This window comes from Aquarana catesbeiana, linkage group LG04 (assembly GCF_042186555.1).
Source record: "Aquarana catesbeiana isolate 2022-GZ linkage group LG04, ASM4218655v1, whole genome shotgun sequence".
Lineage (NCBI taxonomy): Eukaryota > Metazoa > Chordata > Amphibia > Anura > Ranidae > Aquarana > Aquarana catesbeiana.
The window spans coordinates 76,422,895-76,437,979 of NC_133327.1; the positions used below are offsets into that span (position 1 = coordinate 76,422,895).

At 38.4% G+C, this 15,085-nt stretch overlaps 1 protein-coding gene across 1 annotated transcript in view; it reads right to left on the minus strand.

Moving 5' to 3' along the window:
- Positions 1–11,352: 11,352 nt before the first annotated feature.
- LOC141139329 (b(0,+)-type amino acid transporter 1-like) overlaps positions 11,353–15,085 on the minus strand; it is a 32,468-nt gene continuing 28,735 nt past the window's right edge. The window contains exon 6 of the mRNA XM_073625336.1: positions 11,353–14,299. Coding sequence (XP_073481437.1) covers positions 14,069–14,299 — 231 coding nt within the window. The 3' untranslated portion in view covers positions 11,353–14,068. The remainder of the gene's footprint in view (positions 14,300–15,085) is intronic.

Genomic DNA, 15,085 nt, shown 5'->3' on the forward strand with positions numbered 1-15,085 from the left:
ACAATAAAACTGACACAATCTCGATCGAATCTATTATTCAAACAAAAATTTCATAGACACTCTGATTCTGATCCCACCCGCATCATCATGCGTTATTCACGTCAACTTGCGGCCATCAAAAACATTGTGCAGAGACATTGGACCATCCAAATCATTCATTCCCATGCAGCCATCGATAACCTACAGATGAGCTACCTCAGTTAAAGATAGGCTCGTACAAAGCGAGTTCAAAAATGAACAAAAAAGATTAAAACATTGTTCCACTGTCGGTTCTTTCCCATGTGGGCACTGCTTGCACTGCCCACTGATAAGGAAAAAAAAGATGTTTTGCCTCCCCAATGGAGAAACTTTCAAGCCCTCGCACTTCATGAACTGCCAGACCCGAGGTGTGGTATACCTCATGGAGTGCGAATGCGGTGCCTATTACGTAGGCAAGACTAAGCAAGAGTTTTGGCGACGTATATCTAAACACATGTACAGCATGCATGTTGGCAATCGACATCTCCCTGTTGGGAGACACGCCGTTTTTGAACATGGCTATACAGTACCTATAGTAACGTTCACACCACTTTATAGAATGCATATACCAAATAGAGGAGGTGACTGGAACAAGGTCCTGCTCCAGAAAAAGCAGAAATGGATCTTCCAGTTACAGGCCACGGTGCCTCCCGGCCTAAATTATTCTATCTCTTTTACTCCCTTTTTGCAAGGGTTTTCCTCTGGTAAAACTCAGTGAAATTGCATTTTTAACTTGATTGCCTATTGGGCATTGCTTCTTGGCACTTTCTCCAAGAACTTCAAGATCTCCATCGATACCCATGGAAATATTCACAATGGAGTTAGACTGTAGATACTTGAATCATATTATAACAGCTTACGGCTCTATAGGATTCTTTATAAATACAATTATTTAATAATTGTTTTGTCTTGTATTATGCATGTAACAATTAGCATTCTTTGACAGAGCTTGGTACATAGCACCACATATGTTTTTTGATATATCCTTTGTTGTTCTCTTCTTTTCTTTTTGCCCTTTTTGGTCCCTTCCTGGACTCTCGTGTTGGCCCATCCACCTCAGTGTGGAGCCCTTTGCCACAGCATGTCTTCCTGGCAGGGTGGGGAAGCCTAGGGCCCTGTGCTTCCCTTTTTCACCCACAAGGTGGCGGGACCACCAGGGGTGTACTGACCCTGCCAGTGGCATTCCGGATCACTTGCAGACACCATGACGATGCCCGCGCGCATGCAATAACTTCGCACGCACGTGTGACGTTGTGACGTCACATATTTACGACGGAAGTAACGGTTGTACTGGGCCTTCTGTCTTCCAGAATCCCAGGGGAGCCCCACGTGGAGTGCCGTCATTCTGGCACAGTAGTCCCTGCCATGAGCGGAGTGTGGGGAGGATTGGGGACACCTGGGAAGTGCCGAGGTAACCAACCAATGTTAAGCATTCACTATATAAATTGTGGGAACACTCAAGGGATCCTTAGTTGAGCCCGACATTCCCATCAGGACAGCCACATATTCCGGAGCATCCTGCAGAAATTGAAAATTTGTATATATCATGACTGGTCGGACCCCTATGTGTATGTGTTACACTGTGGGCTCCTTCTTCATGTCATTTTATTATACTTTTTCTTTATATCATAGATTTGTTGGCTCCAATTGTATCTATTAGCAACGTCACTATTTAGAACTGCAACATTGAGAATTTTCCTCCTATGTTGGAAGTTTCTTCTTCTTTTTTCTTTGAACCAATAAGGTATAATTGGTTTTATCTCACCTCACCCAATATATATATATTTTTATGTTAGCACATACACACTAGCCATTGCTCACTCTTTTCACTGTTTGTTTATTCACTTGTTCTATGTTTGTGGTCTGGGTTTCATTTAGCCCTCCCTCTTTTTTGCACACATAATTTGGTTTCACCATCACTGGTTTTCTTTTACATACATCTTCACATACTTTACAGACTTGTCACTGCCCACTCGTTTTTCACTCTAACTGTTCATCTTGGTTTCATCTTTAAAGCGGGGTTCCACCCAAATTTTGAACAATATCTGTATGTATTCTCTTCCTTGCCTAGATGCTGACATGCCGTTTAAAAAAATTTAAATCGCCGTAATTACATTTTATTTTTCTATTCTTCTTTGCACTTCCTGGTTCTCCTCCCGTGGGAGTAGGTGTGTTTCTAGCCTCTCCCAGACTCCTGGGAGCTAGTCTCAGGCTTCCCAGGATGCCACTGAGCATGTGCGGGAACGAGCAGTGAATGCTGGGAGCACAGCATTCACCACATCCAGGAAATAAATGCTTGTGGGCTTCAAATGCCCACAATGAAGATGGAAACCGCCTGCAGTGAATAATATAAGTTATTCTTTCTGACGAAATCTGACACAGGCGGACATATTACACACAATATGTGAGTATGTAATGCTGAGAAGAAAAGTTTGTGAAAAAAAAAAAACGATAGATAGGTGGACCCCCGCTTTAAATGGATTGAGTGGGGGTCTCCTAGGAGGTTTTCATTCTCTTCCTTCTTTCTTTTCTCTCCCCCTCTTCCCCCCCTCCCCCTCATCCGATCCATTGCAACTTTTATAACTATGTTCTCACTTTCACCCACTTTTTACTTTTTTAATTTCCTTCCAATTCTTTCACATATGCATTCCCAATTCTACTTTTGGTACTTTCCATATTTATTTATCATTATAAATTCATTTTTTGTATGTATTTCTATTTGATCCTTACAATATCCAGCTGTCCGCTCATTTTATTTATTTATTTGATACTCTTGTATTAAATTTATGAAATCTTTTGTGTGTGTTAGCTATAATGCACTTATAGCATTGTTCCTCGACACTTTAATCGCAGGTGCTGTTTCTCCTCCTCCGCGCCCTGCTCTGGCGTCTGGGAATTCTCCATTAGTGCGACTCCTCATAAGCCACGCATGAGCAACTCAGGCTCCCCCTCTGATGTGCTGGTCGACCGGGGATTCCCGGTGGGATTAAATTAAAGGGTTCTAGAGAACCTTAGGATCAGGAGACACTGTACAACACAGTGTGATTAGTAACTATACATTATGATGTTTGCTATTTTATCTCTATATGTGTATCTATGAATTCCAATATATGAAAACATTTTTTACAGCGAACAAATCCTCTGAAGAAGACCCAGTGGATTTGAAACGCATTAGGATTCGTGCACCATCAACATTCCTGTGTTTATTGTTGTGCACTATTGTGTTTAGCCTCATTTGTGTTGCATATGTGCTGTACCACAGCTCACATTTTTAACTGTCAGTGTCATTAATGTCATTAATAAAAACCTAGAAATTTTAATTTCATGTAGTACATATTTTTTACATCACTGGCTGCCTAGAAAACCCCACATGGGGGACATTCCCTTTTCGATATCACTCGGGGTGTGCAGCATTTTTCTTTTCTCATGTAAGTGTTTTCCTCTTTTACCCACTTCCATACAGGGCATTTTCACCCCCTGCCTGCCCAAGCCAATTTTCAGCTTTCAGCGCTGTCGCACTTTGAATAACAATTGCGCGGTCATGCAACACTGTACCCAAATAAAATTTTTATCATTTTTTCCCTACTAATAGAGCTTTCTTTTGGTGGTATTTGATCACCCCATGCAATTTTTATTTCTTGCGCTATAAACAAAAAAAGAGTGACAAGTTTGAAAAAAACACAATATTTTTTACTTTTTGCTATAATAAATATCCAAATTAAAAAAAAAAAAATGTTGATGAACTCCGTCCTCCCTCCATCTCTCCTTTTCTTTGTGCAATATTCTTTGTCCATATCCTGTATATAACTCTGCTCACCTGCCATTAAAACTAAGCATTCATTGAATGGCTCTTTGGGGCATTGGATGCTTCCGGAGCTCTGAAAGAATTCTCAATGATTGTCCAGGTCTAAGCAGATTTAACTTCTTACACCTATCAGTACCCATCAGTGCAGCATATCAGTGCCACCTATCAGTACCCATCAGTGCGGCATATTAGTGCCTCCTTATCAGTGCCACCTAATCAGTGCCCTTTAGTGCCGCTTCATTAATGCCCATAGGTACCACCTCATCAGTGCAGCCTATTGAAATAAATTGCTTAATACTCGCAAAAGCTTTGAAATGATGATTGTGTGACAAATTTCTTAATTAATGTCAGAGTCAGCTTGAATCAAATTGTGTGACTCATTTTCACACAAGAGTTACAAAAATGGATGTAAACAGTCTTCATATAGGGTAATTAAAAACTGATGAAAACAACTTTGCATACGGATGAATTCTTGTCTTGCTATAGAGACTATCACTCAGAAAATAGACATAAATTGCCCTTACCAGACAGGATGGACTCACAGGCCCTTGGCGGTGAGTCAAGCAAGGTTTTACCGTCAGACGGTGTAATACAGCGGGCTGTATGGTGATCCTGGACAGGTCTCATCGGATGTCACCGGATAACCTACCCCTGAAGTGGCTAGGCAGGAATCAGATGTCTTCAAGCCTCCGCCTCGGTCATCAGTTGGAAGGATAAATTCCTCAGCGACCGTCCATATGTATTGGCAGAGTAAAAAAGAAAAAACTTCCACATAGTGTAAATCCTTTTAAAAACATTGTAACGTTTATTGTAATCAGAGGAGATAGTAACAAAAACGAAAATGTACAAATATGGGCAGTAAAAACTCGGCTCACAAAAGTACAAAAATATAAAAAGTATAAAAATTGGCGCAGTAGATGATGGTAGGGTAAAAACACAGTAAACCGACGCATTTCGTCTTCAAAGACTTCTGCTGGGGTATGAATCTGCCCCCCATCCACTGCTGGCCATTCATAATATATAAAGCGCAGTGGATGGGGGGCAGATTCATACCCCAGCAGAAGTCTTTGAAGACGAAACGCGTCGGGTTACTGTGTTTTTACCCTACCATCATCTACTGCGCCAATTTTTATACTTTTTATATTTTTGTACTTTTGTGAGCCGAGTTTTTACTGCCCATATTTGTACATTTTCGTTTTTGTTACTATCTCCTCTGATTACAATAAACGTTACAACGTTTTAAAAAGGATTTACACTATGTGGAAGTTTTTCCTTTTTTACTCTGCCAATACATATGGACGGTCGTTGAGGAAATTATCCTTCCAACTGATGACCAAGGCGGAGACTTGAAGACATCTGATTCCTGCCTAGCCACTTCAGGGGTACGTTATACGGTGACATCCGATGAGACCGGGCCAGGATCACCTTACAGCCCGCTGTATTACACCGTCTGACGGTAAAACCTTGCTTGACTCACCGCCAAGGGCCTGTGAGTCCATCCTGTCTGGTAAGGGCAATTTACGTCTATTTTCTGAGTGATAGCCTCTATATCAAGACAAGAATTCATCCGTATGCAAAGTTGTTTTCATCAGTTTTTAATTACCCTATATGAAGACTGTTTACATCCATATTGTCGGGGAGCTATCTGAGATCACCCTAATGCACAGTGTTGGACTGTAAATATTCACATATATACACCATCCCAATGGACTCTTGATTTTACACTCAGGTTTGGCCTTGAGGAGCAGGCCATTTGTAGGTTAATGCACAATATATTGCTGTAGTTATTTTGCTTATTTACTATTTATTTATTGTCATAGACTTTGAGTCAATTTTTTGATCGTATTATTTCACCCAGAGGTGACCCATTGGACTTAGACACGTCCTATTCTGTTTGTATGTGTTCACACATTTGTCCACGTATGCTTTATTATTATACTTTTAAGTTTTTGTTTTATGGGGATAGTGGAAGAACCGTCACTACTTCTTCACACACCTTATTTTATTATCATTAGCCCTATGGGGTATAGACCTCAGGGCCTTATATCTACACTTTTTAAGATATCACGATTATTGGTCTAATCACAATCATTTTTTAGCGCCACACTCTTTTTCAATTATATTTAAGTGTTCTGGGTCTAATATTTTTACAAAACATTGAAAAAGGTAATAAAATTGATCTAAGGGATAAAGTATTTTCCCAGATCTTGACATATAATTAGTAACATCTCCAGACTGAATTGTTGAATTATTACCTTATAATATACAGACCAGAAACTCCTCCCCAATATATTACATTCAAAAGTTCTGGTTCTGTTGTTTAGTCTATAAGATCCCTGCATTTTAACAAAATTTGTTTTGGATTCTATTTTAACTTTGATTTCAATATTATTGCTATGAATGAAATACAACTGCATACAGCAATCATATCCCTGTCCTACGCATACATATCCAAACAAATCTTCAGCTGTATTGATATTAACATATCTAAAATTATGATTTTTGTTATGTGTATTAATATTAATATCTTTATCACTCTTGTCCTCTGTATTGATATCAGTGTCTTTATCATTTTTTTCATCTGTATTAATATCAATGTCTTTATCACTTTTGTCATCTATATTGATATCAATGTCTACATCTCTTTTGTTTCTGAATAATGTAACGTCTTTGTTGTGTAAATCTTCAATCCTGTTAACCTCTGCACAGCTGGAACAGTTTGTGATATATTTTACCACAGATAAAATTGTCACTAGAGAAAAGATGAATCCTGTGATGATAAGTCTTCTCTCTTTAAAACTTTTCTTTTGTTCTGCTGTCATCTTTTCTTCTTTTTGGAATGCATGATTCCTCCAGGTTAGATTTTTGTAATTCATTCCTGAAAAAAGAAATGCAGTATCATTATCTCGGCATATACAATTTGCATTGATCAGTGTGTACCGTCAATTTTTGTTGTCTACGTGCATTTTACACTGAATTGAGAGGTCTTTGGACCTGTACCATTACCCCTTGAACATCCAAGATGTCAAATGGACCTTCCCAATTACTTTGCCACAGTCCACTTTTCCTGAAACTTTCTCAAACTTAGAAATGTGTGGAAGGACCATTTTTTTGCATACAAGTAGCTGCATGTGGCAAAATACTGTTCAGATTGTCCTGTAACATCTGCAACCATTTTGACTTCTCTATTGCCTCTCTTTGTGGCTTAGACAATAGAGGTTCATTGGGAAACACAAGTGGCATTTTCCTTCCTGTGATTAATTCAAAAGGAGAATAATTTGTAGCAGAAGAAACTGTGCTTCTTACACTCATTAAAATGAATGGAACAACATCAACCCAAGTATTTCCTCTGTCTAACAACATTTTTGCAATTCTGGATTTGATAGTCCTATTAATTCTTTCCACAATACCTGCAGACTGTGGATGATATGGTACATGAAATCTCTGTTCTTTTGCCAAGATTTTACACATTGCCTGCATGATTTTACCTGTAAAATGGGATCACTACTGTCACTACTGAGGTTTGCTGGTATACCCCAAACTGGAAAAACATGGTTAATCAACATCCCAGCAGTTGTTAAAGCATCATCTTTGCGTACTGGTAAGATCTTGATCCACTTTGAAAAAATGTCAACCAAAACTAATGCAAATCTGAATCCATTTTTCCCTGATGGTAATGGCCCTATATAATCTATTTGTATAGAAGACCAAGGTCCATCTGCTGGAGGAATTCTTTGTAAAGGAGGTTTCTGACCCTTTGGTCTAGGATTCACTTGTGTACAAATTAGACAAGATTTAATTACACTGTCTACTGTCTCTTCCATTTTGTCCCACTAGAATTTCTCTTTAAGAATTTCAAGCAATTTTTGCTTACCAATGTGACCTAAACTGATATGATTGCATTTAGTGAATTCCACCTGTAGGTGTTGTGGTATAACAGGACGCAGAAACCCATCAAAGTCATCACACAAGATCCAGTTTTCACAAACAAAGGAAGATCTTATGTCACCCTGAGAAGAAAAAAAAAAGTGACGCGTCACTCTTCTGGTCCTCTGCAAAAGAAGGAATCTGTGTGTCTGTTTTCTTCACAACATTAATTGAAACTGTTTCAGGTTGAATCACTAATTCTCCATGCAAAGCTGCTTTCTTTGCTAATGTGTCTGCTGTTCTATTGCCTACAGATAACTCACTATTATCTTTTTTATGTGATGGAATTTTTACAATAGCATATGCAAGAGGATTACTCTCTGCAAGTTCAAAAACTGATTCAAGTGTCTCTTTCTGCACAAGAGTCTTATTGGATGAATCTACAAAACCTCTACATTTCCAAATAGGTAAGTAATCAGTAAGAGAACGAACAACATATAAGCTATCACTATAAATCACTAGTGTGCCTCTATTTTCTTCCTTGTCAAATGTCAGTACTGTTTTTATTGCTTCAGGTTCTGCTTGTTGAGCTGAAAAATGTCCTGGCAACTTGTGTTGTATGGCAAGATTACGCTTTGGATACCAAATTGAATGCCCACTGTAATAATTACCTGACATACAATACTTCGAACCATCAACAAATACAGGTTCATCAATTTTCTCTGCCTCTCTACGGAAAAGAGAGGAGAGTGTGTTTCATGGACTTCACACAAACATTCATCTTCTAGCCCATTGTATTCCATCAACTGAGGAAGGATATACTTGGCATTGTGTTCAACCTGTATTTGTTTAGGTGAAAGAGCCAACGACCATTGAGAAAATCTTTGGTTGGAGACTCCAGGAACATTTTTCTCAAAAGGGAACTTCAAGGTACTATGTGGGGTTTGTAAAATGATTTAGTTAAATCCTACAATATGCTCTGTTGCTTTTACCGCATAATGTACTCCCACTAATTGCCGGACACATTCGTCAAATCCTCTTTCTACTGGGGTAATTAAACACGAAAAATACCCAAGAATTATCCAATCTTCTCCCTGTTTCTGAAGCAAAACAGCTGAAATGGCAATTTCTGAAGCATGCACTTGCAAAGCAAATGGTGCCTGTTTATCCACTGTCGCTAATGCAGGGGCTGACTGCAAATCAATTTGCAACATTTCAAAAGCTTTTTGCTGGACTTCTGTCCAGGGACCAAATTCATTCTCCTCTGTATGTTGTAACAAGTCATATAGCAGTTTCGCCTTCTCTGCCAATGACTCGATAAAATCTCTGGAAAAATTTACCAAACCCAAAAATCAATGCTTTGAATGTTGTTGGTACAGGTAATGATGCAATAGCCTCTATACGTTCCTGTAAAAGCTGCTTATTCCCTGGACCAATCAAAATTCCTAGAAATTTTACCTCTCTTTTCATGAGCTGAACTTTGTGTGTATTCAGCTTGAGACCTTCTTCTTGCAGAAGTGTCAACAATTCTGCCACAAGAGTCAAATGCTCCTCCTCATTTTTACTTGAAAGAAGTATGTCATCTACTTACTGAATTAAGCAATCTGGTCTAGAGAACCTTGATAAAACATTTGCCAACGTCTGATAAAAAAATATAGATAGCGAACTATGATAGCCTTGCGGAAGTCTATTAAAAACATATTGGACATTTTTGTAGCTAAATGAAAATTTATATTGACAGCTTTTGGCCAAAGGAATGCTAAAAAAAACATTTGCGATGTCTAGTACAGAAAACACTTTTGCTTTAGCGTTTAATTGCGACATGATATCTGGTGTTTCCGCTACAATAGTCGAACAACATGGTATGCATTTGTTTAGGATTCTTAGGTCAATCAAAAGTCTGTATGCACTAGGGTCATCTCGTTTAGCCACAACCCATAAAGGATTATTTGTCACAGAATTTTCTTTCCTGATGATACCCTGTTCCAAAAATTCTTGAATGATCATTGAGACAGGTTCATCAGAATCTGGTGGTAATTTGTATGGCTTCACAAATGGATGATCCTTGCCCTCAATGTTAACTTCAATACCTTTGAATGGACCAACCTCATTCTTTTTCTGACTCCAAAGTTTTTTGTGTGACTGTACCACTTGTTTTAACTTCAAATTATCTCCTGTATCAGGCCATTTGTAATCAATGTCAACAGCTTCTGTCAAACAGATGCTTCCCACTTCTGAATAATCGGCTGGATCAATTACCACAGGCTTACGATTATCCACCCTCTTTGATACAAAATCTCGGTCCCAATGATATTTTCTGATCCCTTACAGAACCACATGTCTATTTCAGTTTGCAAATAACCTGGGATTTCAAAAGAAACGGATGCAGCAATTTGTACAGTTGTTGGATTTAATGGAACAGGTGACTCTCGGGCTAAAATGTGTACATTTTTACACATTTTAGCCTGAGAATCACCTGTTCCATTAAATTCAACAATTGTACAAATTGCTGCATCCGATAAAACAGGTAATTTCAAACCAGTGACACTAATCTGAGCTCCTGTGTCCAATAACGTTCTCACCTTTTGTACATTAATTTTAGCTTTTAAATAAGGACGACCACTCTTGTCTAGAAATATAGGAGCTACATAAACTTAAGAGTGAGAAACTATTTCTTTTTCCTCTATCTGTCATGGGGAAGCCAATAATAGCTGTCTCCCACTGTTGTCACTGGTTGAATGTGCATTCATATTCATACCAATCTCTCTTGGCTCTTTCCTCAGAGGAGTGTAAGGAGAAGAAGTTTTAACTTCTGCTGAAGGTGGGGCAGAAGATTTAGTGGATATCAATCCATTTTCTTTCCCAATGTTCTTCAATTCAATATCTTTTAAATACTTCCTACACTGAGACTTATAATGGTCAAGCTTTTGACAATAAAAGCAAGTAATTGTCCTTTTATGATCAAACTGTCTTACCCTATTGTTCCTGAAGGTGGCAGCATCACCTTCTCTGCCAGAATTACTATTCTGAATGACAGAAATCTTGGACTTTAAATTACTCCGCTTTACTTGTCTTCTTACAAGATCTATAACTGAAGTTGCATCATCCAAAATTTCTTTTTGACTAGCTAACGCCATAAATGCCCTTATTAATGCCAAATTCTCATCTTCCACTGCATATACCATTTTGAATGCCTTAGCAAATGTGTCACTGAAATGAAACGGATCATCATGTATTGTAACCCTTAAAGAGTCCAATATTTTAGCTGTCGGCGTTTCCTCTCCCGTAATAACTGATGCAATCTGTCAGATGCATCACTATGAACTTCAGCTCCAAGATTATCAAGATATGGTGATTTGATTAAACGTTTTGCTATATAATTAGGAACCCATAAACAGAAAATTGTATTCTTTTGCTCATCACTCAAGTTGAAACGATCACAAAAACTTTCAAAGACATCCCCGTTGTAAAATGCATTTGCCCTTGAATCATAATGCGGAATGTCTTTCAAAATTTTCATCAACTGATCATGTATTTGCAACTTAAGCTTAGATGCTCTATCTAATAACTTTTGCTTCCTCAAATCTGCCTCTGTCGTGTCTCCGTCATCAACCTCAGTTGACATATCCGGTATATAAGACATTTTTGCTGCGTCCGTTGATTTTTTAATGTTTCTTCTTGTAATCACCGAGATATTTTTGTTTTTTGAAATTTTAACATTTTGCATTTCCATTTCACTCTCCAAATGCTCAATATAAATACAAAAAAGTCACAGTTTGAACAACTGGGTTCAATAGATACATTCTAATGTGTTTGTGTAATTTCTGTTACACTTTGACTTCCTGACTTATTCACTACACAAATCATATGTTTTTCTGGCACATCATAAACCACTGAATTAAAAACCGTAACTAACTTCATTACATTACGCAATTTCTTTTTTGTTTTAGCTAATGAGAATCTAGCCTTATCAATTTCAGTATTTGCCTGTAAGCATTGTTCATACATAGATTTCCACAAAATAGTGTCTGAGACATGATTGGCTAAACCTTCAAACTCCAAATTACTTTAATTTGCTAAACAAACAATCAACACAATCCATTTTTTCTACTCACGAATATGAAACTGTTTCCATTCTGCGCTGAACACAATTAACCGTCTTTCAAGACTTATGATTTCCACTTGAAATTCTCAGGTCTTCACAGTCATCAATTGATCGATTTTTCCTCTAGGTTCGTTCAATATTTGCGAAGTTAGTTTCTGTTCATCACTTTCTCCACTCAGATCAAAGGAAGGAAGTAAAAAAAAAACTTCCGCCAAATTGATTTATGGCTGGCTCAGCCAATGAAATAAATTGCTTAATACTCACAAAAGCTTTGAAATGATGATTGTGCGACAAATTTCTTAATTAATGTCTGAGTCAGCTTGAATCAAATTGTGTGATTTATTTTCACACAAGAGTTACAAAAATGCTTTCAATAATTGTACATTCAAATACAAAATGAACATTGCTTATAATTATGATCAAAGATAAAATAACGTTTGTTTGTTTCAAAATGTAAGTTCAAACCATGTGCTTAAAAGATGGCTGCTGTTTCCTTTGTTCTTAGAGCAGTTGTCTGTATGCTGAGTCTTGTAGTAGTTAGCAGTGTAAGAAGAAGTGTAAAAAAAGAGACCGTCTTCAATGAGGGTCTGTTCTTATAACACATCTGTTTCTCTGTTAGAAATCGCGCCAAAAAATACACACTCCCATTTCTCTCCCTACTCCTCCCTTCCAAAGGTGGGGGTCAAGAGTATGTAACATTTGACCAGTATGTCTAATTAAATACAGACTCAGGAAATAAGGGGGGTTTGTCTGTCATGGACTAATTGACTATACCATATGTTTTTTTTTTAAACAAGATATCTATAACATAGCAGTTATATCAATCATAAATAATCTGACAACTCCTTGAAATTGAGAACTTAGTTCAAATGTCAACATCTGTAGGTTATTAGCTCAGAAAACTTTACATACACACTTTTTTTTACAGGGGAACTCCTCATATATATATATATTTTAAAACCAAATAAAATTTTGAATATAAAGAATATAACATCTATCCGTGCCCATCAGTGCCGCCTCATCAGCGCAAATCAGCAAAGGATAAATATTACTTATTTACAAAATTTACTGACAGAAACTAAGAAAAACTTTTTTTTTCAACGTTTTCAGTCTTTTTTCTTTTTTTTTTGGTTAAAAAAAAAACAGCAGTGATTCAATTCCACCGAAAGAAAATTTGTGTAAAAACAATTATAAAAATTTAATTTGGGTACAGTGTTGCATGACCGCACAATTGTCATTCAAAATGTGAGCGTGCTGAAAATTGGCCTGGGCAGGAAGGGGGTGAAAGTGCCCAGTAGGCAAGTGGTTAATGTGATGTTAAACCCTCAGTTTGTTTAAAGCAAACCTGATGTTTTGCCTAAATTGACAAAGGACAGGTTTGGATACGAGACTGGTGGATTGTATTTCGGTAAGGACTTCCTTAGAGGGTCGGTCTGCTGTGATAAATACAGGGATAATCTACACATGAAATTAACTGTTTTTTCTTCTGTAAGAGGTCAAGCAAATCTCCAGGCAAACAGCTAAATGTACATATAAGAAAGCCATTTTACTTAGCATAGTATTTGTATTTCTGTCCATTCTGTCCTGAACTTTATACAGCTCTGCCAGACAGTTCAACCAGGCTGGTGATCTGACATTTCATTTCTCTCTGCTGCAGGTCTGCAAGTCAGGTCTCTTCCCTGCCCCCTGTCTGTGATTGGACAGTGGCTGAGCAGAAGCAGTCCATCCTTCTGTCACTCTGCTCTCTTCTCCTGTCAAGAGATTCCTTGTCAACACATGTCTGCAACACACCTAACTAGCTCATAACACTGCTTCTTCCTCTACTATTTGCTACTTACAGTAATGACATTTCAAAATACATGTACTTTTTTTGGACACATTGATGCTTTTATATCTGCCTGGAGTTCAGCATTAAAGCTATCCTCCTGCCAAAAACTATTTTGGGACATTTGCACTGTAAAAATAAATGACCACTAATGAAGTGTGTGCCAATTGTGCATGCTGCTTTCCTGAAAACGTTGACTTTAATTTAGTCCTTACAGTAAATGCTGAACATCTGGCACATTGATGGTAGCTCGCTTGGCACCTCATCCATTCAGAAAACGTCTTCCATTCTTTTAACAAAATGCAAGGCACTCTGTAATTGGAGGAGGGGAAATTGTGACATTCATCCAAACCTTCAGGGGCTTCAGGGGACTGGTTGCAGAAAGAGAACTGGAAATACTGGAATTTGTAAAAAGATAAGAGGGACACAGATGTCTCCAGGCCTCATCTCAGTCATTCCTGTCACATGGAGAGATCTCCAGCAGGAGCTGCAGATAAAGAGTGATGGATCGGAAACCTTTGGGAGACCATTTATAACAGACCACAGGAATGTAAAGAATAACTCCGCTGAGGATAAAGAGCACAACGTAGAGATACTCCAGCTGAGGACTGCCGATGATGGGTGCCAGGACTAGGTACACGGCGGCAATAAGTACAATAACTGGAATAACGATCGGAACCTAAAACAAAAATAATGTCATGGTTATGAGGAGAACCTGATATCTTCTGCTTTCATTAAAATATAGGCTAGTGGAAGCAAACGATGGATGCGGACTCTATTTTATTTTGTCTTTCTGCCAAGGGAAGCTCCAGCTAGGGTACTTAGTGAAGGGTAATAGCAGCATCCCTAAGACACATTTGCTAACATATTTGGTGAGAACTTTTGCATTTTTATATTGCAAACTAATAAACAATAGAGACATTGAGTAGTCCTAGTTTTGTGATACATGGCTTGAGCTTTCAGCTTCCTCTTCTCACCACTTTGAAGCATCTCTAGGATCCTTAATTTTAAAAATGAATTTCAGGCATGGCTTGGCTGGATCTATTCTAGGGGGTGCTGGGGTGGGCTGCCTCCCCCCAGAGGTCTCTGAGCATGCATCCACTGATCCATGAGCCAGTCTGATGGGAGCAATTGATATAAGGGAGCACAGACAGTTGATGTAAGGAGGAATTTTGATTGGGACAATCCATGTAAGGGGCACTGTGATGGGGATACCTGATGGGAACTGTGGATGTAAGGGGGATGCTAATGGGAACACCTCATGTATGGGGGCACCCTGATGGGGACCCTGATTTAAGGGGCACTCTGATGGGGACCCTGATGTAAGAGGGCACTCTGATGGGAACAGTTGATGTAAGGGAACTCTAATGGGAATACCTGATGTATGGGGGCACTCTGATAGGGACCCTGATGTAAGGGGGTACTGTGATGGGGATATTTAATGTAAGGGGCACACTGATGGCAG